Source organism: Ciconia boyciana, chromosome 7 (assembly GCF_034638445.1).
Source record: "Ciconia boyciana chromosome 7, ASM3463844v1, whole genome shotgun sequence".
Classification (NCBI taxonomy): Eukaryota; Metazoa; Chordata; class Aves; order Ciconiiformes; family Ciconiidae; genus Ciconia; species Ciconia boyciana.
The window spans coordinates 36396975-36424303 of NC_132940.1; the positions used below are offsets into that span (position 1 = coordinate 36396975).

General features: G+C 36.6%; 1 protein-coding gene across 2 annotated transcripts in view; it reads right to left on the reverse strand.

Annotated features, from left to right (window-relative positions):
• BRINP3 (BMP/retinoic acid inducible neural specific 3) overlaps positions 1–27329 on the reverse strand; it is a 224657-nt gene that overhangs the window by 192926 nt on the left and 4402 nt on the right. Inside the window, exon 2 of one of the 2 annotated variants that reach the window (XM_072867509.1) lies at positions 12451–12736. In XM_072867509.1, coding sequence (XP_072723610.1) covers positions 12451–12686 — 236 coding nt within the window. In that variant the 5' untranslated portion in view covers positions 12687–12736. Of the gene's footprint in view, positions 1–12450; positions 12737–27329 lie in introns of those variants that run through there. The other variant, XM_072867510.1, reaches the window with a different exon arrangement.

The following is a 27329-nucleotide window of genomic DNA, read 5'->3' on the forward strand; positions in this document are numbered from 1 at the left end:
TTGAATTCTGAGATATAGCTACCAAGTTTACTTAATTAAAACTGAGCTTTTCCTACAGTTTCATTCCAAATACTTTCATTCCAAATACAGTTCATTCCAAATACCAGTACTTCTCAGGGAGAGAGGAATATTGACTCATGTCTATCAACCATACATGGGAATTTCCAAAGATTCAAACTGAATTAGAAACTGAAGTCATGTGACCTCAGCTTTTGTTGTGTAAAAACTTGCCATTCTTACTTCATATTAGCATAAATACCAAATAAAGACTGTTTTATTGCTGTCAACAATTATATAAAGTCTTGCAAACCCACTTGTGTTTTGGAATTCTCATGTTTTAACTGTGAAGACAAAAGAAATAGAGTGAAATAAGTGTGACATATACAAAATTTTGTCTCCCAATAAGTATAGAATAGGTGCACGGAGACATTTTTTAAAAGTAGAAGCACACTTTGTTTTATTTTAATGTCTTAGTTCACAAACCTTTTAAGTTTAAACATTAATGTTAATTGTCTTTTAATTGCAATAAATTACTATGGTTACAATTCCTTTTTAAGTTATTTATATTCTATCAATCTCATTGCCTGGGAAAACAACCACCACACTCAAAAAAATTTTTGAACTCTTTGTTTATTTTGTTTGTTTGTTTGTTTTGCCTTTCATAACAGAAAGGGTGAGTGTCAGGGGACTTCATATATTGTACTCATATCTAACACTCCTTGATGGTTTTGGTATCAAGGACACACATACCCAAGTCACACAGAACTTCAGTGTCAGAACCAGGAAACAAGCACACATTTGCTTGTGCTCATCCAGGCCAAGGAGACAGCAGTAAAAATAGACATAACTATTACTTCTTCAGGCAAAATTCTAAATAAACAGATGGACCTTCAAAGTCAACCATATAAGAAATAGGTTTTTTAAAAGGAAAAGCAAATTCCAGAGGCAATTCAAATAAAAATATCTTTCAGATACTATTCAATCCCTGATACAAAAAAAAAAGTGAAAAGACAAAGGTGTCTAAGCAGGAAAGCAGTCCTTGAGGAAATTAGCAATGAAACAGAGGCTAGTGAGCCTTTTAAGAGGCATATGAAAGAACCGATCAGGAACAAGTTTTTGTGTTGTACTCACATGCTGTTAGTCATAACTTGGGCACACAACTTAATCACTGAACACAGCACGAACTTCTTTCAGATTCCTTGAAAGTTAGGAGTTATACACAACTTATAATGTTTTTCAAACAGATATATTGACAAGTCTTATCAGAGACTTCACTGTCCAAGCATGAGCACATATTGGATCCACAAGTGAAGATACAGGTGGAAAATCTATGGCATATGGATTTCACATGACATTATCACACAAGGAATCTGTGGAAAACTGGGAGTTAAATATAGAGCTTCTGTAGCCACATACATGCATATATATTTTTTTCTGTATAGAAAAACATAGAAAAACTATATCCTGTCAAGGCTAATTTCATTAACTATATCTAGAATCATATTAAAAGATAGAGAAAAAAACTGGAACAAAGTCATAATAGCCCCTGTATGAAACAGAAGGTTCATGTTAATGTGTTTCAGTTACAGATTCTCAGATTGTAGCCACAGCTAAAGTTTAATGTAAGTGGCATAATCTAGAGCTGACCAAAAGCATGGGAAAATGCAGCAAGATCTGACAGAACGCTTCTGACAGAGGCATTTTAATACAAGGATCTAATGAGGAAAGATCTTTTGTCATTGCCAGTGTTATGGAGAATTTCTGGATCTCTGATTCATCAGGAAGTGTCCACGGTAAACTTCATTAATGTATTGGTCAAAGGCTCTTATTCAAACACCTGACTGTAGAAGATACAAGTTTTTCTTTCTAATAAAAAGTATTCTTCTCACTGCAAAAATGTGAAGTAATAAGCTCATTTATTTTCACTCATCCATATCTATCTTTATATAAAAGTATATATAGACGTGTATATATACACATACACACACATGCACACACATATGTATACATGTGTACATATATATACACATAAATGTATATAAACACACATGCATTCGTATTCAGATGGATTCACTCTAACAGTAATCACAAATATTTGGTTTCTAGAAATCAGTAAATGAACAAGCACCAGTGATTACATGTTTTCCACTTATTCTAATTTATTGAGTCTCATGGTTTGCTACCAAAAGTATCATTAGATATTTTATAAAAGAAAAATGGCAATGAACTGTTCTATGTAACAAGAGACCTCAGTACAGGTCCTTCATTTTTAACCAGTTGAAATTATTATTTTTAAATTTATTTTGTATGGTTAAATATGTGAAATGTAGACAAAAGACTTTATTCTGTTTGTTAATGCAAGTTATCAGATTGGTTATGCTGTATAATGTTTAGAATTTAGTTTTATTATAACCTATAACCAGTACTTTATGTAAATGGCTAAAGATGTGGATTAAATAAAATACAATTAGATGTAACTGAATAAAAATGTGTTGCCTCTCTTTACTTTCTATTAATAGAGCATATTTATCAGTAGGCAAAGCTGATATTGTATTTGAGTTCCTAGTAAAACATCCAATTCTACTACTAGCAGTCAGGGTATAGGTTAAAAATTCCTGTTTGTTAAATTTCAAGAACTGTAAGAATATAGTTCAGAATTAGTTAAAGTACAAATATTTATTTTAAATTAAACAATTATATTTCCTCAGGTCTCAGATTCTGCTGATCTTTCAGAATATTTGGTATATTATATCTTACGCTTTTGATTTTAAATTATGTTAAGTTAAAACCTGTATATGTGGTTTTCCCTTGATATTCATTACTTAAAGCCAGATGCTATCTGTTCTATGCATAAGACCTGCATACACAACTTCTAAATTGCTAGGGAGCTTTGTGTGTGCGGTTTTCAGAGCTTTATATATATCAAATTGTCTGGTCAGTAAAAGTATCTTCTCTTCTCAAGCTGCATAAATAAAGTAGAAATTGAGAGTATCAGAAGATGAATTGAGATATGGAGCCATTAATGACCTTAAGAACACTATTATCCATAATAATCATATTGCGATTTGAGGGAGAATCGAGCAACAAGACATTATTTTGAAGTATTGCTTTTCTTCACAAGGGTCTCTGTTGGAGTGAATCTGTAGCTACACAATAAAAATTCAGAACAAGCATAATGACTAGTAAAACCTGTAGAATCAATCAATCAATCAGAGCTAGAAGACAACTAAGATTTGAATTCTGGGATATTGACCACAACCTTAAGTCAATGATAGTAGAAGAAAATGACAAAAATTCTTGAGTGAGCACATTTGGTGTCAGTTGTTCTTCTTCTGTAAGGAAAAGGTACAAATACCCTTCTATACAAAGAATCATACATTCCAATCAATACTACTGCCTTTCTATACAGAAAACATTTCTGTACTACTCAGTTCTTTTCCCTATGTAAGATATAACATGCCATAACATACAGACTTAACATATGGACAAAAAGAAAAACCTGAAAGCCATTCTGTTTGGAGACGACTACTGACCTAGCAGCAGTAAGGAAAAATAACACTATTGGGGTTAAAATGAAAATACAGAGAACTTGATTCAAGTAATAAAAAAACCTTTTTTTTTCAGTAACCAAAAGAAATCTTGGTAATTGTTTTTCCCCTTTATGAAAGTCATCAGCATTTGAAATCCCCTACATCTTGAATAACAGTGATAGTACTAGCAGGGATATTTAAACAAAAATGGAAAGGAAGGGCAAATGAAAGAACAAAGACCCAACTAACCAAATATCTTCAAAGAATTAATGAAAATTACCTGATTTCAAGCCCAAGGTCCTGGCAGAGTATCCTGCTGACTGAAGAATGAATCTCTTATTAGTGTTAAACAGCTTTTATACTACTTCAGTGATTGCATGAAACCATTAAGTTACAGCCTCTATTACCCTAATTTTTTTAGGGCAACTTAAATCATTTATGAACTTCCTAACTGAAATGATGACACACCATATTCTCTAAATAAATGTTCTTTGTTCTAGGAAAACCTATCAGTAGGAGGCTTGATCTAATAATTATCTTTAAAATATTAGATTTTGAAAATGAGTATATTCTGGAAATGCATTATGGTAATGTTTACAAAAAATAAGATTCACTCTCCTCCTTACCATTTGAGTTTCCTTGGGATCTTTGATTAAATACACCAAACAAATAAGAAGAAATACAAAGAGAGATTGTCAAAACACAGACTCCTGCAGTGTATTATAAAAAAAAAAAACACAGAAGGCAATCTTGGCATCAATATTCTTGTCTGTTGCCAAGCTGAAACACGCTTGTGTTCTTGTCAAACAAACTGACTCCTGAGAACACTCCTAATCCTGCTGGCCTAGCCAGCACTGTTCCCTAATATCCTTGCAAGTGCTAACACTTCTTTATCTCACCAAGAAAAACTCTACTCTTATTTTGAAACCCAGTAGTTTAATACTGAGCCGAGAAAATGCAGTGAGGGGATATGGGGTAGATCTGACCCTGTTCAGTGGCAAAACAACTTAGAGGCTTTTGAATGGTGTGGGATTAGGCTCACTGATAAATTTCTTGTTGTTCACTGAGATTTCTGCAGGATTTTGTAGGAAGCCAGCATCTCTTAAAAATATACTGTTTCATCAGGGTCTGGTCATGCTTTTCCCAAGACCTCCAAAGATGGACTCAGGGCTGAGGTTGTGGATCAGTGTCAGAAGTGAGCTTCCTTTCTCCTGTGCTCTTGAGTTATAAGTGCTAGCCCTTTACCTAAAGCAGATGACTTCTCTGTTCTGCTGCCTCACATATGTAAAGGAACTGGAAACAGAGGGACATTTTGGGAATCAGAACTCCTTACCTCTCTTTGGTCCTTCCTGCCCACCTCTGAGCCCTTCATGTCTCTCTGCCCTTCTTCCTGGGCCACAAGTGTCCACAAGAGCTCAAGCTCTTTTATCATTGCCCTTGGAGATATAATTTATCATTGCCTGTGGAGATATTCCTACTTGGGGCAGACCTCTCGGCATAACTGGGATTGTGGGAACAGACCTAAATAGGTGTCCAGTCCTTATCTCCTGCATGTTTGGTATCTCTGGTGCCCATCTGAGGGGCCCCTTAGGCTCCCAATGCCATTGGAGGTAGCCCATACATGGTAGCCATAGGAACATCAGTGAAAGACTGCTTCACCTTTGTGAACATACATTCAATGTACTTGTCAGCCCCTTGAGATCACTGGTAAACTAAACTAGGCTCCAGTTACAATTAGTCTGAAAACATTTTTTAAAGTTTCTGTTATGTATACGTAGCTTCTCAGTTTAAATTATCTGTTTCTTTTTTTCTACCTTTTCACAAGCATACCTTCCAGAGAATGCCCTGGATAAACAGATCAAGAAACTAATATAATTTTGATAATAGGAATTGCTAATTGTAAAGCATCACTACCTGATATGTGTTTAGGCCCTAAAGATGAAAGAAAAATGCTCTCTTATGAAGGAGATTTGCATTTGAAACAAAGGGCTGGAAATTAAATTATTTTGGAGAACATTGTCCAGGTATTGCTAGACCTGGAAATGCAGTCATTTAAAGCTTTTATTTTGCTCAAGTATGTACTTATGCAAGCAGTTTCACCAAAGCCAGTTATTTAACTTGTGTCATGTCTTTGTTATGGCCAGCTAACTAGACTAAGAGAGGCTGTTAAAGTATATCACAATCAGAAATGAAACTCATTTATATTTTTCAGATCCAGACATTCTTAAAAAATGTCCTACTTTTTCCTTTTTTTTTTTCTTCTTTAATTAAACTATTGTTCCACTGTAGGGAACTATTGCTGTTTGATACCTCAGGACCAAAATCAGCATCTTTTTGTTCTGTGTATCTATACTGCCTGTAATAATGAGGCGACAGTATTAGACTACAAATACTATTTTTTCAGTGGAAATATGTCACCTCACAATCCCAGAAACTTTCTTTGAGCTGGTCTTCTCTGTTCCCAGCCTATGAGCCACTGGATTTAGAAAGAGGACCTTGTGCATTCAGTAGTCTAGCCTTTTGTAAACATTCTGAGAATGATGATCCATCCAATTACTGTACCTTTTATCCACCAGGCTGAATGGAAAATTTCTTAAAGCAAACTGACCAATTACAATGCAGGCCAGAAGCAATTTACTGATACAGTGAATTTCTGGAAAAGGCAGACAGAACTGTTCTTGCTATTTATTCCCTATTGATATGGCAATTGTGGAAGATAAACTTGTTTGCTCTTTGGTGCATTTATAATCCCAGTTCTCAGTTGCCCAGCAGTGACACTGCATGCAATTCAATGCCCAAGGAAGCAAAGGCTCTGAAGAGTTGAAGGAAATGGTTGACTGGTTTGCTAAGCTACCTGTTGAAAGCTACCTCGCCATCACTGGTTAGAGTCACGGTTTGCTGACTACAGCCCATTACTTTCCTCAACTTCTACACTACTAATTTGCCTCATTCCTTTCTTTGATATATCCTCTTCCACTCCTCTGTCACTACCTGCCTCACCTTTTGTGGTTTTGTATGTGATGTTTTGTGTTAAGGAAACTTAGGTCCATGGCTGAGAAATGAGCTCCTGTCTTAGTTTCTAAAGAAACAGTCTTATTTAAAAAAGACAACAGCTCTGATGCTTCCAGTATCAAATGAGCCCTTCCAAAAAATGATGGTCAGTGATGATGGCTTCTAGAGTGTGATCAAATGTACAAGAAATAACAGCACCAAGAAATGCCATACCATTGTTTCCTTAGACTTTTGAAAGTTATGATGGCAGACATCTCTTTTCAGCCTTCCATTTTACTAAATATTTGCATTGGAAGACATTGTTGAAGACATTTTATTAATTCTCAATGTCTTAAAATTCCTAAATTATCAGTTCAAAGCAAACTTGGGAAGAGCACAAGGAAATGTCATTCCAGACTGTACACTGGGGTGAAAATTGCAAATCAGGGCATGTTGAAGTTTACATCCACAACTGAACCCCTCAGTTTTTTTATTAGCACTATCTGTCAGGAGTATACATGCGTGAAGAAGTTTAGTGATAGTTGTGGGCTAAAATATGTTGATAGGGAATAAAAAACACAATCAACTTTAATGTTGGCTCTACTTAACTTCACACACAAGTGTTAAAACATATTAGCAAGACTCTACTAGAGTCTCCAGTCTTGCTCACTTTACCCTACAGGTTCAGTTACCAGAGGATTCAGAACATACGAGGGGAGCCCAATATATCCTAATACAAAATAATGTTTAATTTGATAGCATTATTTTCTAATCCTTTTTTTTTTTAATTGTTCATGAATAAATACAATCCCTTTTAAAACAGCCTCTAAAGGAACACTTCTTAAGCCACACAAATACCATGCTGCACAGAGCTACTCAGTTCTTTAGGAGATTCTTTTTTTTCCTTTTGCAGTCTAGTATTCTACACTTGTTAGGGATACTTACCTCAAAAGGATTTCAATGATTACTAAAACCTAGTCCACTATCATAAGCACTGTATCTTATAACCCTTTCCCCCTATTCACAGGATTGGTAAGGTTTTGTAACTTAAGATGTCCCAGAACTATGTTACTCTAATGATTATAAACCTTTTTTAAATTGCCAGCTTAAATTTATTCATAGACAGTTTATACCAATTTGGTTTTATGACAGTGATGTCTTTTGGTTTAAATAGTTCATCTCACTTTATGATATGTATATTGACAGGAATTGTATCCTTTTTCAGCTCTCTTCTCCCCACTCCCCGAAATGTGCCAAACATTTCCATCTTAAAATAAAAAGCTAGGCTCGTCCTTCTCCTGATTTTTCACATCTGTTTCAGATTTTAAATCTTTTTGCTTGAACAAAACTACACATTATCCCTGAGGAGATTTCCTCAGGGATATGGAGATTTCCTTATTTGATAACATGGGTACATCCCTATCTCTGTAGAAATTACCTCTTCTGATAAAATGTAGGCTCTTTGCATAATTTCACAATCACTTTTTCCTTCCTGGTAACCTCTCTTCTCATTCTGTTTGGATTTAAATTCCTTTGTCTAGGTAGCTGATTTACATAAGAGGCACAGTACTCCCATTGTGTATTAAATAACAAATTATAAACGCGGGTTTCCTTGCCAAAATATTTACTGATATTAACTACAGGAGCCACCTTCCATAAAATATTGACACAACATTCCCAGTAATTTAGAGGTTTTCAGCAACCATCCAGGTGCTTTCCTGGTATTTCTCTTCATAGATCAGTGGCAATGAATGCCACCAAAAACTGTGGCAATTATTAAATTTCCTGCAGGAGGGTATTTCCTTCAAAGAGTTATAGGGAATACCACACTGCCACATAATCAACAAAACCAGCCCACCACTCCCAACTTATAACAACGTTGGTAACATCAGTTGCAATTATTTAGTGTTCTGCAATATCTGATTAAAATATTATTACATATATATTTGTCTCTTTCAGCTCTATCCTGTAATGTTGAAAGCTCCTCTCCTTGGGGATTTAAGCACACTACAGAATCAGCTTTTTTGCCCATGGACATAACTGATCTTTAATGTATAGATTAAAATATGGATCACAGCAGATTTTTCTACTGCTACTTTCCTGTAATTTATGCATCAGTTGGTTTTATCACATGGTTGTTTTATGCTCTGAAGGCTAGATGGGGAGATAAGGCAAAACGTAACTTTTATCTTTAAAAAATATATTATGCTTAAGTTAAGACCTCTCATAAGAAACTGGGCTCAGTTAATAAGTGTGGTCCTCAGTGCCAGCCTTTGGCTTCATCTCTACAATTTATAACAGATTCATAGTCAGATGAACACTTGTTTATAATGACCAGCGAGTGGGCATACAAAGCACTTGCTTTTTGCTTCATTGGCATGCAAATAGTTAGGGGGAAAATAGAAATGCTAGCACAGAGTCCATATAGTGATAAATTTTTCTTAAGTGTTTTAGTCTAAAGGTTGGACTCCATCTATTTTAAATGCAAACAGGTTATATAATTTAATAACTGAAAAAAATAAGGTTACTGGACATTATGGAAAGCAATTGCCATACATGTTTAGGTGAAACTAAACTTTAAAATCAGTCTGTGTCCCGTCATGCAAATGACAGGAATAAAACAAGTAGCACAACATTGTTTTACTCAGTAGCTGAGAAATAATGGCAATGTTTCCTCCAAGTTTCAAGTAATCTTCATTTTAACATTCTTTGTTGTTCTCTTTAATATGTGCTTTTCCAGTTCTCTGTCCTATTATCTTGATTTTAATAATTCTATATCTTTCACGGGCCTGTAGTATGTGACCTTGATCCCATTCAAATAAGTATCAAACAATGGTGCAGAATAAAGGCCTTCATATCTGGCATTTCGGTATTTACATAAATATGCATTACCCAATTTAACCAAAAGCAGAATAACATGTATTCTCTGCTTTTTAATATGATTTTGATTATAATAGGGAATGTTATTTTGAAATTTAAAACAATTTGGGAAGTTAATGATTTAATTGAGGGGGTTTTTTTCCTACGTCATTACTGCCTCTCATGAGACCGCCAAAAGAGGGGAAAAAATAATGGGAATCTAAATACCATTCTAGTTGCTGTATAATTGTTCCGTTGTTGGAAAACAAAAGTCATACAGCAGTCTCCTGCTGAAATCTCCTCCAACATATTTTAAAGTACTACATGCAGTATGTGCAACTCATTGCTGTTTTTATGTTATTTTTATTGAAACCATTTAATTCCTTTAATTGTAAACACCTAGTCCCAGTGTTAGGTTGGTCGTCCTGAGCTAGTTCCCGTGGGAAGCAGTACTTGTTAGGTTTTGTCAGAGAGATACAATGGGTCATCTTCTGTGTATGGCTTGGATGTCATTGCTCTGGAGACATGGAAAGAGAGTGCTATTTGTCACAGTCCCATCAGTTCTTTTGGAGCCAACTCCTTCCCCAAAAGAGACGTACACCTTTAGGTAGTCTGCAGCTACTTGCCACATTTGTGCCATTTAAAAAAAAAGGGAAAAAAAAGAAAAAAAAAGAAAAAAGAAAAGATAAAAAAGGAAAAAAAAAGGAAAAAAAAAGGTCTTCAGTCATTCTGCCTCACCTGGCATGGTTAATAAAATGAAGGGAGATGACTTTCCTTTCTCTTCACTCTTAAAAGTCAGGCTTCACGTGTGGACTTTAAGGGCTGAAGTGAAGAGCAAAGGGAAAGGAGGCCCTCCTGTTAGCACTGTTTGGAGTGGCACCTTTCTTTCTTGTTAATATGATTCAGCTGAGTCAATGCAGGCCCGTGTTTTCCCCTTCCTTACCTCTCCATTCAAATCAGGACTGTGTCCCTAAGGGATCATTTTCATTAGGTAAAAGATAGGTGAGGGAATGAACAAACCAATTAGACTCCAGATCCTTTAGCCTGGGAAAGCTCGTAGAAAAGCAACAGGGATTAAATTTACAGTGTGTGGTTCATAAGAAGGTCACCGTGTTCTGCACTACTTGCTAATGGGACCATATTTTACAAGAAAACTTTGCAGTAAGGTTTGTATTTGGAAGACTAAATCAAAAAATGCAGATTTTCTTTTGATTCAGGTAGCTTGTGCCTCTTTTGCTCGGCCCATTTCTTGAAGGGGATAGGTAGAGGATAGAAATAAACACAAGAAACACTTTCTGTGCGATTGTGTAAATTAAAGTCAATTGAAACCTATGCACACTCACAAATAAATATTAGAGATATGATTACAGATCTATAATACTTAACAATGTTTCTGTAATGATGCCTGAGAGCAGAAAAATTCTCAAAGACCTGATTGAAAGAGCTGAAATTAAATACAATTCCATCTTTCAAGTTTTTAGCAAGATAATTTTGATTCAGTTTTGTTGGCTAATACAGAATAATAGGAATAAAATATGCTGCCTCAGTCTCTGCATTATTGGCTTTACATTATTGGTCCTGACAGCTAGCTTTTAAAATGCAGTAAATATTGGGTAATGCTGTTCTGTTAAGACAAGTCACTTCATCAAGCATATTTCCAAATCACACTTTATTTTCAAAATATGTATAATTTCTCTCTATATGGCAAAGCAATCCACTGCAAAATTGACCTGCAACAGAGTGCCCTCTACTGCATGTATTTAGGAAAGGAAAATAAAGCAAGTTCCTTAAAAATAAAATCTTTACAGACTGAGGCCAGCAGTTTTGTCACAGGCCACTGGACATTGAACTAAAGGATGGTATACACATATACGCATCTATCACTCTTACCTTCTTTTAACGAGCTGGATACCACTAGGGAATAATAGTTTAAAATAGTTAGGAAATTTACACAAACTGTTTCACAGTATCAAATGAAATCAATGTGTGTCTTTCCATACCAAAATGGTCTGTCTATATAGGTTGGAGAGTTATTAGGGAAGTTGACAACCTGTCCTGTATTGCCCTGCTGCCACCTCTTTCTCTTTGCTGCCAGGAGGCACCTATAACAATATGAAGTGAAAAAGTACCTCTGCTTATAGATTTGTTTTCTGAGTCCTTAATCTCTCATGCTCCCTCATTTCTCCCTTTCTTTCTATTTGCCATTAGGTCACTACTATTAAACTGAACTCTCCTTTTCATTCCCATGCCCTTGATAAACCTATTTGGTGTTACTGGCTTGTACCTCTTGCAAATGATTAAGAAGATATTTCACCAATGCTGTCTCAAAAGACTGCAAAATGACGGGTTACAAATGTATCATGAAAGCAATTCTACAGCAAGGCACAAATTCTCAAGCAGACCTATATTTTTGAAGTCTTCTCCTGTTTTTTCTTTTTTCCCCCATTCAGCCTGAATTGGGCCAGCCTAATGCTGAGTTTTGTGATGGACCAAACTTCTGTAGAAACTCACAGTGGCTCTTAAAGATCAGTCCCTCAGGGATGAGAAAACTGCTTCTCAAAACACTGGTATAAACTAACATGAAACTTTTTGAGTCACTTTTGAAATGCCCTGACTTGAACAATGAAGTCCATGCTTTGCCAGCAGTATCCGTGGACCCACAATTTCATTCTTAAAGTCTCAGCTTATGTCTTGAGCCACACTGAAAGCAATTGAACTGGATCTTGCTGCATGATCAAGGGTTTTCCATATTAGCATTCTGCAATCAAAGATAGTGTCTGAACGCTTTAGGACACTTTTCAGTCACTAGGGCAGAGTAGAGGTAGATAGTAACAACGTTTTCCAAAGCAACATAATCAATTACCAAAAGTTCTTTAAACAAAATAGAAACAACACAAGCAGGCATTTCTATAGTACACACTGCATATATGGCCTTCATATATTTCAGCAATGTATTTTGTGTCTATGGATTTGTTCCCACATCTGAAACTTTCCCTTAAGGAAACCCTTGTTGACAGTTTACAACTTCTAAGGATGATATCTCTGTAATTGCTTTCCCTTTACTTCATACCTGTAAATCTTGTATCTTGTGCTAAATCCCTGTCGACTTCTGTCCACAAAATCTGTGTATTCCTGTGAGCGATGGAAGGGTCCCTTATCAGAGAGGAGCCAGTCGAAGGGGCTTGTGGCATGCTGATCCGAAACAGCAGCAACTGCTAAAACCCAGCAATGAAGACTCAGTGCTATCCACTCCCATAGAGCCATCAGAGAGAACAATTCAGCACCAGCACTGCATCGCCATATCATGCTTCCACTGGGGACTTAGAGCCTTCATTCTCTTAGCTTTCCCTCAACACCTAGACAAAATACACAGTCAATTAGATAAGCACACACTAGGCATCCCTTGGAAGCAGAAACAAGTTTCCTTTCTTTCAGTTTAAAGAGATAGTGGCCTCTACTTTATTACATTTTACATTAGATTAACCCCACTAGACTAGTTAACAGTGGAGTGTTTCAGTACTTCAAATGCTGTGAAACTAATGTCTTCATTAACTTCATCAGTAATAACATTTACTGTTGAAGGGACACCTTAACAAATTGTCAGGGGAGGGATTGTTGGAGTTTTTTTCAATAATGCTAGTTATTAATGAAAAATATGCAACACAAGAATTATTGCCTGTTAGCATCAGTACAAAATCATTCAGCAATGTCTATGCATAAGGTCGCAGTTCAGATATTGGACAGAAAACAGATGAGATTCAGAAGACCCAGATTACTTTCTTTTTTTATGTCCTTGGAAAAGTCACCTAATGGCTTGTCTTCACTACAAATGTGGTTAAGAGACTGACGTTATTCTGCTCAAACTAGCGTAGCTGGACAAAGAGTGACTGTATTGATCAATAGCACCAGAGCTACCCACAGTGATGAGTTCAATGAGTTACTCAAGCTCCAGATGCTGCAATTTTGAGTATCCCTAACAGCAGCACTTGACTTGCAGTCCAATTCACTCCAACCCAATGGAACAGCCCAGAAATAATATTTAAATTGAGCCTAAACAATTGTTTGGGTGCCAGATCAAAAATCAAGTATTAACTATAGACTCATGTAGGAACTCAGTGAAGACAAGCCACAGTTTCTCTCTATACCTCAGTCCCATACCTGTGAAATGGGATAATGATTCTGTATCCTGCTCAGATTTTGTGAAAACATCTATGCAAGAGCATGAAGTTCTCAAAAATATGGAAATTACAAAAGTCATGTAAAGTCCTAAATATATAGAAACAATCAGTTCTAGTTTTCAGTGTAAGGTAAAACAGTACAGAATTAATTAAAATATATTAATATGAGAGCTTTCATTTTTCTAGATGATGAAATTACAGGGAAAAACATTTTTTAATTCACATTCACTCAAAACAGCACTCATTATGACATTTTTACAGTGCCCTTTGCTATGATTTTTTTTACTTGGCAGGAGATTTTTCTTTACCATCAGTAATTTAATTTGTAAGTGTACCCTAAATGAAGGATACTTCCAATAGAACATTTCTGCAACTGCACACTCAGAATCACCTGTCCATTATAATGGAAATGGTGTAGCTGAATAAATATGCTCTGTGCATATATTCCAGACACTAATATTCTGAACAGACTTTTGTATAGATTATAAACATATCAGCTGCAGGAAGTTAACTGCCTCCAGAAGAGCACAGAAGTTCATATGAACCAACAGGAATTTACAGTCTGAGAATATAATAATCTGTCTATACAACCAGAGAAATAGCCAAGGTTTATTGTCTTCTTAGGCACAAATGTAATTGTTTGTAACATGATTTGGACCTGATCCTGCAAACAATAAATGTGTAAGTAATCTCACTGAAAAAAAATACCCTATTCATATATTTCATGCTGAGCATATGCCAAAGCACTGAGTCGTAACCATAAATGATTACAACCACACAGTGGTTTATGATCATAAAATACAGATTGCATTAATTTTATAAATCCTTTCAAAATGAGATTCCAGGAGTCTACAGCAAAGAGCTCTCTAAATTTTATTTATACTCTCAAGCAATCACTTACAGGCAAAAAGCCTGCAGATCTGTGTCTACTGTATGAAGGTTTAGTATCTTCTCCCTAGACTGGTGCTTTTTTTCTTTCACAGGTTGAAGTTCAAGTATGTGAGGTTTCACTATTTGTAACCTTCATGGCATCATATGAAAAAGTATGCACAGATCTGAAGCAAAACTGAAAAGGAACAGATTGCTCTCCTGGTCCATAAAAGCCATTATGATCATTTGGTTGCCATTTCCTGTTAAAAGTTAGCTCAGTGTGAATGAAGAGGACATGTTAGTCACTTCCAGACAGGCCAGACCTGCTTTTGCATCACAACAGAGTGAAAATCCACAAATACTTCTGTCCCTCTTCTTCCCACCAGTCAGGGAAAAATATATTGCACAGCATACTCATTCCCCTCCATCATCCTTTTCGTAGACTAGGAAGACCCTGAGCATAATTTCTTCACATTATGTGAAACTACAAAGGGCATAATGAGAATTTTAATTTTCATACCAACTGCTGTTATAAAACTGCTAGCTAAGACATCAGGTTCCATGTTTCCTAAATTATCTTTTCTACGGAAAAAATCATGTCATGTTTTGAATTGCGAGAGGTAGGAGTTTATTTTTTCGGGTACTTATTAACACTAAAATGTTTCAGGCCATTAGACCGTAATGATGACTAATTAAGTCCCTTTTGAATTTAAAATGATAATACTAGGATTGGGAAATGAATTATTTTATATATGTAGCCTCTTCCTAAAACCAGAACAAATGAGCACTTGAAAAGGAATAGTGAAGAGCCCTGCTGTATGCTTGCCTTTGCACTACACTTCATGGCATGTCATAAATTAACCACTGGCAAAACACCTTTAGAGAACCTGCGCAGTTACAGAAGAAAATACAAGAAAATCTCCTTGTTTTAAAGATATATGAAGGTATTTTCCGAAAGAGTATAAATATACTGCTAGTCCACAGGAAGAGTAAAATAATGTGTGCATTTTTAACTGATACCTATCCACTTGTCTATATTGTCCAGTCATTGTAGAATCGATCTCCATAGCATTAGTTCTCATAACACCCTTGAGAAGTAAACTTTTACCTCAATTTAACAAACAAGGAACTGAAGCATGAAAAGACCAAGCCTAAGATTTTTTTAAGCTGTTAGAGGGATTTAAATATGTATTTCCTATTAAAAGATAATTTAGAAAATTCCAGCCTAAGGAATTTTCCTAAGGTTACAGTGTGAAAAATATCTGAAAATTTTAAATCCTCAAATTCTCTAATGAATGCAAATGCACTGAAAACATTTTTAAAAGACTGTTATAGGCATGTGAAACATACAAAGGTTGTAGTTACAACAGCTGTCACAGAACTCCTGGGAGGAAAAATCTGAATTAAATTTGTGGTTGAGCACCTGCTGGTTTCAGGGTGGGATGTGAGAACTGAAAAATAAATGAACACCTGTTAAGTACCAGACATGGTGGATTTTAAAGTGGAGAAGACACTCTGTAGAGAAGACTGTCCGTCAACATGCTGGTTCTTTAAAGTGCTAGCTTACAGGACAATTATCAGGTACAGGTACTCAGCACAATTACTTTCTGTTATCCCCAGGGTTTGGGGGATGCATTGCAGATGCTAATAAGTTTTCAGTCCTTCCTATTCTAAAATCTGAGGTTAGACTGAGTTCAAGAAGCATAATGGGCTAAATTCTTCTTTGTTAGAAATCTATTGTCTCCTCACTGACATTGATGCAGAATGAATTTGACTCAGCATCTTCTGGAAATACCATAGCTAAGTCCTAGCTTTCATGAACATGTAAAGGGTGCTGAAGACTGGTAAAATCCATGCATTTACATAATCTGAGAATATAGCACTGGCAAGTGCAAAGCAAACATTGTGGCCACTGGGACAATTTTCATCAAGCTTCGGCTGTGAACAAGAACGCAGGAAGTCTGTAATCTTTTTGTTGTCATCCTATTGTAGGGCAAAACCCACCAAATTCAGTCTTCCTTTTTTCATGTAAATAATTTTTTTAACATTAGAAATGGTATATAATTACATATGGGTAGTTTGTGAACTCACTAAGCTACTGTACTTAAAATAGTACAAATTGGAATGTCTGCTTGATTTGTGGGTTGAGCTTTCTTGCTTACAGAGCACGAATTGATAAATCACGTATACTAAGATATACAGAACAATATAGGGCCAACCCAGATGTGTGGACACCAATGTTCAAGAAAAAGCAAATCAATAAGTTTAAATCCTTCCTAAAATGGAAACAGTATAAAATTTTCTCAAGGAAAAAAAAAAAACAAAAACAATAGAAAACTGTGGTAAACTCACTGCATGCAACTCTTCTTTTTTTTTTTCCTAAGAGGTGAGATTCATGTAGAAAACAGATGAGCTAGTAAGCAGTAGAGATATAGCCACTAGGTAGATCGCTGCCTACTGGTTCACCAGTGGAGCAGCTTTTTATATGAGTCAATAAAGTTGGCATCATCAGTAGCTTTTTTGGGCTACATCTACACCTGTGTTTCCCAAGAATCAAAATAAAATAACTGTACACTAAATGTACAGATATTTTTAAAAAGATTGGGGGGGAGGGTTCAATATTTATCTCTATTATGCAAGTCTGGGAGGTGCTGTAGCATTGGTCTGAGATGCCCTCTCCTCTGTTACACATGGAACAATGCCCTTGCAGTCTCTGTTAGCATCACAGAAATGAGCACAGCCTTGCCTCCTTCATTCCCTCTTTCTCTCTGCTTCTCACAGAGATCTCCTTCTGACAGTGGAAATGCAAGATCCCTCTGAAGCCTTTTGGTTTTTATGCTCACTAGAATTCTGTGAAAATGCTGAAATGTCCCAGGTCTCCATGGAAAGATGAGAATCTGCTATGCTGAAGTGGGATTCTCCTGGCTGTAACTTCCCATAATGATGAAATAAAAATTTAAGAAGATTGTTATTCTCAGATATGTCATTTCAAAGGAAAATAATAAGTAACTTATCAGAAAACACTGTGTTCATCTCTCCACAAGTGTTAGAAACTTTAAAGTCCCTAAGATGGTGGATTTTTATGCAAAACAGAAAGCCTCATTTTCTTTGAACTAATCAAAATAATAATTAATAAGTATATATCCTTTTAAAAACAAAGAAAAAATCTGAGAACTGATGGGGGGAATACAACCAAGTCTGTTTGTAGGTAGTTAGATTTCAGTAAGGTCATAATTTCATCACTTATGACGTTTTTGGTACTCCATCCCTCCATTCACTTATAAGCCTTAGAGATTTCGTTGCTCAAGGAGCAATGGTTTTAAACTAAGGCAGGGCAGATTTAGACTGGATTTAAGAAATAATTTTTTTACTATGAGGGTGGTGAGGCACTGGAACAGGTTGCCCAGGGAGGTAGTGGAGGCCTCATCCCTGGAAACATTCAAGGTCAGGTTGGATGGGGCTCTGAGCAACCTGATCTAGTTAAAGATGTCCCTGCTCTTGCAGGGGGATTAGACTAGATGACCTGTAAAGGTCCCTTCCAATCTAAAGCATTCTATGATTCTATGAGTCTATGATTTCAAAGTTACTACTTTTGATGAAGTATGATACCAGGTGTAACAGGGTACATTTGATATTTCTTTTAGATTGCACATCATGGAAAAGAGGAATTAAGTAAATTTTTTATTTTTTATTACACAAAATTCTCAGGAATGCTACCACTGACTTCAACTTTAAATCAATGGCAAGAAGCAACATTTTATTCACTGCAGCTGGATGAAAAGCAGTGAAGCTCACAGAAGGCAAGATAAGTCAGAACCATTTTTTTCAAAGGTATTTTGACCCTGAAAAATTGAAAGAAATTTTACATAAAGAATAAAGCAATAGTCTGAGTCTCAGAGATTACTTTTATCTGCTATAAGACCCTGGGTTTATCACTTTATGTCTCTTTGCTTTCACTTCCTCATCTGAAGTGTGATGATCATGTTGTCCACCTTTGTAAAGCACTACAGGACCTACTCATAAGATCTCTGTGCTACAATCAGTGGTTTGGTTTTTTTTTCAAAAAGCAATTTTCCACATGTTAACAACTTTAAACAAATGAGATCTGGGGAGGCACCTGTCCTTGAAATTCTTACACAGTCCAGTGTAAATGAAACAGCCATGAAGCTGATGACGTGCTGTGGAAGAAAAGACCAGAAAGTGCTACAGAAGAAGAGGATATAGCAGAGAGCAAAAGAGCATCTCACTTATGCTCTGCCCTGCTCTCAGCCACCACACGGATTCTGTTCTTCAAAGAAGATACCCAAATCCACAGAATAAACTCTCCCAAGCTGAACTTCCTGAAGGATAGCAAAAGGACTCACGGTCTGAGGTGGACTATTCTGTCCTGTGCTCATAGGCAGCTGTTTGACAGTGGTTAACTTTCACACATTTTGAGAACCACCAGAAGGCTGGTGCAGTAACAAGAGAGCCAACATGTACATCTGGTAGGACAAAGAAACAGAACAGGGATTTGGGGAGTTAAAGAATGGTGAGCTCTCCCTGCCACCAGATCTGATACACATGAGCTGCAGGCTACAGCTTGTGCCATTATGCATAAAGTAGAAGGCATCTGGATAGATAAAATATGTTTGCCAACAGATGATTTTCAGTGAGCAGGGTTGAATCAGCTTGTTCTCTGTTATTCATTGTGATCTACAATAAGTCCTGACCTAGGAACTGTCCTCAGCAGAGACTCGAAAGCAGATATGTTGGCAAATCTGAAAGGAGAAAATAATTCTATGTCTAACATCCTTAAGTGAGTTTAACATTCCAGGCTTAAAAATAAGTGGGGTCCTTCTGTCAGGTCCTGGTATCTGCTTTGACTACATGCACCCTAAAGCAATACCTTTTCTTTGCTCAAATAGAGCTTCATCCACTGCCGGATTTCAGCTTGCTTCTCTCCTCTCTGTGTGAGACAAGGACAACACCCTTGTAACTGTCTCCAAAAGCTGAAACAGAGAACAAACAGGATGCCTGATTTTTTTTTTGTAAAAGCAATCCTGCCTTTTTTGCCTCATCCCAGCCTTCAGAGAAGAGGAGTAAAAATAAAATGCACCCACAGAAAGAGAGAGCATATGTCAGCCTGACCTCTGCAGCCATCATCTGCTCTGTCTGAAACATGAGAGTTGATTGCCGCAGGTTACAGCTATTGCCCACAAAGCATGCCTAGGTGTTTGCTCTGTCGCTGCAGAATTTCAGTCCTGCAAGTGTCTGTGAGTCTTTAATTGGATGTACCTACATGCTTTCTATTGCATCCCAGTACAGCTAGTGCCAGTCTCCTTAGCTTTGAAGTAGGCACTGGCTGTCAGATGTACCAAGGTAATTGTTTTAGTGCCTGATATTTGTAAAAGACCTAATTTTTTCCTTTGCTGCCCAGATCATGATGTATAAATTCCCCCAGGTGCTTTTTCAATCTGTCAATCTAAGTTCACCCTCCTGTGCAAATGGATCCTTATGTGTTTTAGCTGATGACATAGGACAGTGTCCCCAAATTGTAATTTTAGTCTTTCCACCTTAACGAGTGAATCTGTTCCTTCAGGGAGCACATTGAGGGAAAGAAATTAGCTGTCAGGGCCCCGAGTGCACAAATGGACCTCAAAGGCCCTGACCGGCCTCACCTGGGACTTCCACTCACCCCTGGGGCCTAACTGGGGGCTCATGGACCTTCAGCCCCTGTCTGGTGGTGCTGGTATGACTACCCCAGCCCCCTCATTATTGCTTGGGCTCCCTGGCTCGACACTGGGCCTGGCCCCATGCCTCCTTGCCTGGAGGTCACCATGACACAGCTCGGCTCCTGGCTTGGCTGCAGACACTGGCTACTTTAGCCCTCATTCTGCGCTTGTGAGCCAGGAGGACTCGTGCTCCTCAACCACTTAAAGGCAGAGCACGTGGTTTATGAAAGCATGTGAGGCGTCTGGATGCCTCAAACATGAATTGTGTAGATGCATAACAGAGAGAAATCCACCCAGTATTCATGGTGTCTCAGTTCCTCATCTTCAAATGGGGGCTAGTACCTAAGTCCTTGGCAGATAACATCTATCAGTCACACAAGGAGCTAAAATGAAGTTAATTTCTGGAACGGCTAAGCAAGACCCTGACCAAGCCCTGGGTTTCAGTTGACCAACATCCAGGATGCCACAAATTCACAGTAAAACCTGCTGCTTTGAGAGCTTTAAACCTGCTCCAAGCTGGATGAGTGTACTTTAGCAATCATAAAAGTTCATAGGGGATTAAATCTTCATCTTTCTGAGTCCATGACTGCACATGGACTGTCCCATGTGCAAAAAATCTCTGCATGTAGAACTGTGCGTGACATTCCCGTCTTAAGTCACTCTTCCATTGCACAAGTTACACTAAGCATTATCCCAAATCATCCAAAAACTTTCAGCTAAAACATCTGATGGTATGAAAAGAGTTAGAATGGAAACAGAACAAGCACTCTTTGAACAAGTTTGAGACATGTGCTACAGGAAAAGAGAAAGAACATTGTAGGGAGAGTTTATGGTCCAGTATTTCCTCAGGCACAGGCTGACATGTATCACTGTGATGTACAATTTTGCATACTGGAGCATTCGAATTTGTAGAAAATCCTTATGGGAGACAAATATTTAGAAACTTGCATTCCAGCTTACTGGAATTTTTTAAAACGCAACGCTTAACTTAAAAATGTTCAATATTCTCTGCTACGATAATCTCGTTGGGTGTCTTTTAATGGCAATTAAGTAGGTCTTTAGGATTTACAAAGAGTACACCCTAAAATTAAATATTAAACTATCACTGAAAAGTCATGAAGTACTAGTTCTAGTAGTAGATCACCTTTCACCCATAACTATTAGTCCCCAGACAGTTTTCTGGCCCAATTTATCAGCTCAGTACCAGTTGTCTATGAAAAGAGCATGCATACTAAGACACATATAAGTTAGCTATATCCAGTAAACCACATCAGAGTAACAAACAGCTCTTACCTGTTTAATTTCATCCTTCTACTAGTTTTAAAACCCAGAGCTGTTTCATTTGTTGCCATCTAGAATGAGAGGAAGCAGCTATTTACAGGTTGTACACTAAGGCTTTAGTTCTAGGTTTTCAAGTCTGAGGACCAATCCAAATATAACTGATTATTCCCTAATGCAGGAGTCATATCAGGCTAAACAGAGATGGGGTGCAAGGAAATTTTGCTTACCAACAGATTGTTGAGCTGAAGAAGATTCAATTTATACAGGAAGGAGAGTACTTGGAGCAGAGGTACCTTGAAGTATAGCTCTGCTTTTACTGTATGACCATTGACAAGTCCCTTAATCTTCTTTAATTATAGTTTCTATTCATAAAATCGGGAAAGAAGGGTATTGTGAAGCCTGAACAGTTAATGTCTATAGAGTACTTTCAAATCATTGGATGACAAAAATGTCATAAAATAAGAACAAAGATGTTCTTTCTACTAACAGAGTGGCTGACTATTTTTGTTGCTACTTAAAATTTCTGTTTCTGTAGATTCTGCAACAAACGTTCAGAAAAGGGTGGAGAGGAAAGGAATTGTCAGTCTCAGATCAAAAAAGAAGTTTCTTTGAAGCTGCTGAAGTGCTAATTTTGTTTTAATAATAATAAATACAAAAAATAATGGTGTGTAACTGTTCTCTGGTCTTAAGAAGGTGGCCAAAGAAGCAATGAACTCTCTTGACTGTAATGAAGACATATTTACAAAATCCAGCTTACAGCCTAGCTTCATGTACTTCCATTTCCTCAGATATTACCTAACCTAATCCATAATCCTGTTCATGTTTTGAAATGTTATCACAAAAAATAATGGGTTTTTTATTTCTAAGAATGAATTTTTTGGTTTAGGAGTTCTGGCTCAGGTATGAGATATAGCTCTCTAATTTTATCTAAGTGATATCTGATCAAGGATTTGCACTCTTCTTGATTTTATTTTCCATGTGAAAATGAGTGGTTACAGTTTAGACCAGTAGTTAGAAATAATCTCCATAAAGATCTAAGGGCATGATATCTTTCTTTCACTTCACTTTTCCAGATACATTGCAACAGGAATAGATTATTTCATATATATTATTTTTTAACATTGATATCTAATAGAATTGTAATGTTTTTGTTTTGCTCTTCTGTTATGTCTTTCAGACAAAAGTGCTCAAAAGCTCATAGCATATTTTACAGCTGATTTCACAGATGGTGGAGCTGGTTTTCAGCTGGTGTAAATAGATGGTTAAAACTCCTTTCAGGTTCCCAAGCTTCAACTTATTTATGCTAGAAAAAAAAAAAACAAAACAAACAACTTATACCACCGCTGTCCTCCTGTCAGAAACAACTTGTAACCTGTTGTGCAAACTCCCTAGACAGGACTCATAGAGGATTCAAGAGACCATGGTTCTACATCGGATCCTACTGTAAACTGTTGCATTACTTTTCATACATCTCTGCCACAACATTCTAAGCCTGTAACTAGTATATGGGCAGTAGCCAGATCCTCTTAAATGTTCATGTTACAGCTATTAATTTTTTACAGTGAGAGTAGGGACTTTATGGCTGACTGAGCAAAGATTCAAGCTTCAGCAAGCCAGTCTGGACCTAATTGCATCTCAGGATGGATAATACACAAAGCTTGATTGTACAAGTAATAATTATGTCATGTGTACTGGGCAGTCTGCTATCTCATATAAATGTAACACCAAAGCTTCCTCATAAGTCTTGATTTTTGACAAATTTAGAAGAAATTACAAAATTAGAGAAAAAAAAGTCTGTCTGCTAAAAGATGTCTTTCTTGTGAACATCATGTTCCAAGGACAGAAAGTCTGGGCTTTAGAGTCTGATCACAAATTACAATCTCCCAACTGTTTTAATTTAGCTACGTGATAGTCTAAAACCTCATTAGTACAAAATTATCACTATTTCTTGTTGTAGCTCATAGAAAAACACATTCTGATTTAGTAGAAAGGAGCTAAGCTAATAGTGAAAAGCTTTAAACTTTCAGCTAGTATCTTTTCAGTGCAGAATAAGAGACACATTGTTTATTAGAGATTACAGATCACTGCAGTCTCTCTAAGTAAGGAACATAGGTTTTCTTTATTATAGCCTCTTCTTTTTTAATCCAGAAAGACTGAGAAAAAGAAAATGTTCTAGACTTTGCCTAGCCAAGACAAACCAGTATGAAGAAATTAAGCTGTTCTATAAATAAGAGTACCTTTCAAAAAAAGCTACTACTGTGTCTTCAACTAATGTGAATCAATCTAATAAACATATGCTAACAGATAGCATAAAGGGTACTTAGTAAGTTACTAAAGCTTTTAATTTTTAAGCCAATGAGTCAGATTCATATCCCACAGGAGCAGTGATTAAAAAAAGAGAACATCACCAACTAATGGCCATCACCAACTAATGGCTCTATGTGAAATAAATTCATAGTCTCCAGAGGCTAACAGCAGGATGAGTCTCCACTTGCATAAACATTGCTGCTTTACATAAACAAGCATCTTCATTAAAAATGTTAGTACAACACTAAGGAATAAGGCAATTAATCCAAGAAATGCTGAACATCTACACATTCTCGAGGAAAAGAGGTGGGTATCAGCTCTGCCCTGTAGATCAGCCAGCAGTTCAGGATGGAAGAACAAAAGGTTGAGTGCAGACATTCTGCTTGCACTGTTTTAAATCTTTCCTATAAGTAAAGAGAAGTGCCAATATGATCATGGTCAAGATGCTAAAGTACACATATATCTATAAACTTCATGTCCAAAATTCAGCAATTCTAGCCTTTAAGGCTGCACATTAAGTACAAAACAAACAAACAAAATTATTCAAGATAAAATTTGTTGTAATAAATATTTTTCCTGTCTGTCCTCCAAACTGCTAATGAATAGGGATCAATAATGTTTCAGGTGAAAAATAGCTAATTAAAAATATAGTCTTGGACTGCCACCTCAATCCTCAATACCATTTTTCAACATGCAGTGGTATTTTTCAACAGTGATGGTGAACCAGCCTCCTTAGAAATAGAGATTTCAAATAGAGAAAAAAAAAAAGAAAAAAACAGATGAAGAAGAAATGTATTTATAGTGGATTTTAATAATCCCATTTGACCTCAGAGTGGTCATGCATATTCAGTTAACCAGGAGTTTTTGTTATTTCCAATAGATTTGTAAGTACTGAAAGAGCTGAATTAGCTCTACAGAGTTCTCAGTAGCCATGAATAATATGGGATTAAAGGTATAGAGTAGTGCTCTGATTCCCTAGATTTAAGTTCTTTACTTGGCAATGTATAATAAATACCATAGAAACCACTTTTCTCATTAAATCAAGTGCTGGTAGATGTGGCAGTGAAGGTGTTACTGCAAATTAGCAGAATTTTCTAATCACCATTAATGTGACTGCTACAGCAAAGGTATCTGACTGACAAGCCTTAGGATCTCACCTCATTATAAGAGAAACCACTCAATTTAATAGTCTTAATTTAGTTAACAGTGTGTATTGCCTGGTCAATCTTCTTTTGAAGGTGGAACAAAATCTGTAGCCTTTGTGAGATGCTCATTAGTTAAACATGAAAAGCTTTGACATGGCAGAGAGTGTCCTTCTTTCTTCTTGTCAGCACGTTATTTTGTGGCACATAGGGCAAGTGGAGACTTTCAATGGGAGACAGGAAAAAGACCGTGCTAAATAATCGATCACATGGTATGAGCCAGGGCAAAAGAGTAATTATACATACCATGTGTGTGGAGGGATGAATGGGTGGATATGTGTAGGGTATATCGTACATACTTATATCTATGTATGCATATGTATATACAAACTATGTTTATGTATGCACACTTACTGTGGTACATATCAATTATTAATTTCAGAGCTAGGAGAACAAAGTATTCACATTACAGTTTTCAACAGTATGATGACTTGAGTCGCAAGGTACTGAATGCCTGCAGCTCAGTGGAGCACTTCAGAAAATGGAGTTCTCTTAATGTTCCTCAACTTCATATAGAAAAATGTTGATTTATCAATGATGATGGAGTACTGAGACCTAAACCAACATAAGAGCAGGTTAAAAGTCCTCCAGTTCTTTGGTATTTTAATGCTATCTGACTCAAGATATGCAAAGCCTTACACTGCTCAGTATGCAGCATGTAACTTCATGATGCTCGCTTTTTTTTCCTAAATCTGAAGTTCATTTTTTTTCCAAATTACTATATTTGAAATTGATCTAGCTTTCAGTGAAGTTAATAGCAATGCTCTGATCTCCTTTAATTGTGCAAGATCAGGCCCTAACTGAACAGCAGACATATTGAACAATAGGAAAACAATGCTACAAAGAGATTGTAGTTGCAATTTTATTTTTTAAAAATGCTCTCTCTTATGAAGGTATAGGATAAGATCAAGAAGAAGAGTAAGATAACTTCCCCGTAAAATGACTAGCTGTAAGTTACTACCTGCAGCAGTCTAACAGAACAGTTTTCTTTAACGAGACCTTTCTGAAAGAGTGTTTTGGCTCTATTTGTCAAAATGTATTTCTGATGATTTTGTTCCCGTATGAGATTACTAGTGTTTCAGGAGAGAACCAAAAAAATCAATGTCTACTTCTGATTTTGAGAAGAGACGAAGCTTTGGGAGGAATAAGAAAGGGCTGCACTAGGCATAGAGGACAGCTAGAAAACACTTAATGTTTCCAGAAAATATCACCTAATACTTCCCACCACTCCCTTTTTCTTCTAAGCAAAAACCTCCGTAAATTGATTGATCTTCCAATTTTCCATTTAGATTTTCAAAAATTGCTGAAGAAGCAAGCTTGCTCGTAAAAAGAGCTTTCTTTTGTTTTCAATAGGTGTTGCATCTCAAGCAAGAAATTTCTTAGACTGATCATAGTCAGATATGATTACTCAATTTCAAATTAATCCAAATGAAGTAAAAATATTTTAGTCCCATAAATCATTGTCTCTACCTGGGACTGAAAGGACTGAAAAGTCACAGCACTCTATGTGACTAAAGAAATAACTTTTCAGACACACATTGGTGTAAACAATTAGTAGACTTCTGTAATTAATTCTTCACAATAGCATTCAGACAGTAGTAGAAAAAATGGGAAAGGATGAGATGGGGTGATTACATCACTCGAAGATCCTCAACTTGTTTTGTTGCCATGTTGTACAAATGCTGCCTTCTGCAGCAAGATCTGTAAAACATTCAGCTGCTTGTTTTCATGTTTCCTGGTTAACGTTTTCACTCAGTGTTTCAGCATTTCATGAACAAGCACCCCAAATACAGCAACTCTGGTGATCTCAGCATCTGTAGGGGAGGTTAGCTCTCACTGGAGGTGGATCAGGTTACTGAAAATATGACAGATTCTGCCCCCGTCGTCCCCCCCCGCTTAAATTATGTACATGATGTAGAGAGAAAAATGGTTGAAGGCAAAAATTTGTAGGTAGTTTCTTTATGGAACTCCGATAATTAGACAGCACTGCAACAGCATTTAAGACTACAGTTCTGCTGCTATGCTTAGATACAGAGGGGAAGAGATAAAAGTCAAATGTTTCTATTCTAAAAGCTGGGTTTTATGGTAAAGCTGATAGATCACCTATTTAAACTTAGTAACTCCTTGTACGGTTGGAGTTGAGCATTGACAGCAGTCTGTAAAGTCTGATATCTAAATAGATTGCTACTCCAAAGTTATTTCTTATATCTTGTAAATGTAAGTAGGGCCACTTCAGCTTTATCTCTGTACACTTAATGTGTCAAAGTCACTCATCTTTGAAAATACAGACTCTATAAGGTTTTGACTTCACTTCTTTTTATAGCATTCTTTTCTGATGCCATATGTAAATAAAGTTAGACGTGAGCTTTTCTAGGAAAGAAGTTATTGTTGTTTCTT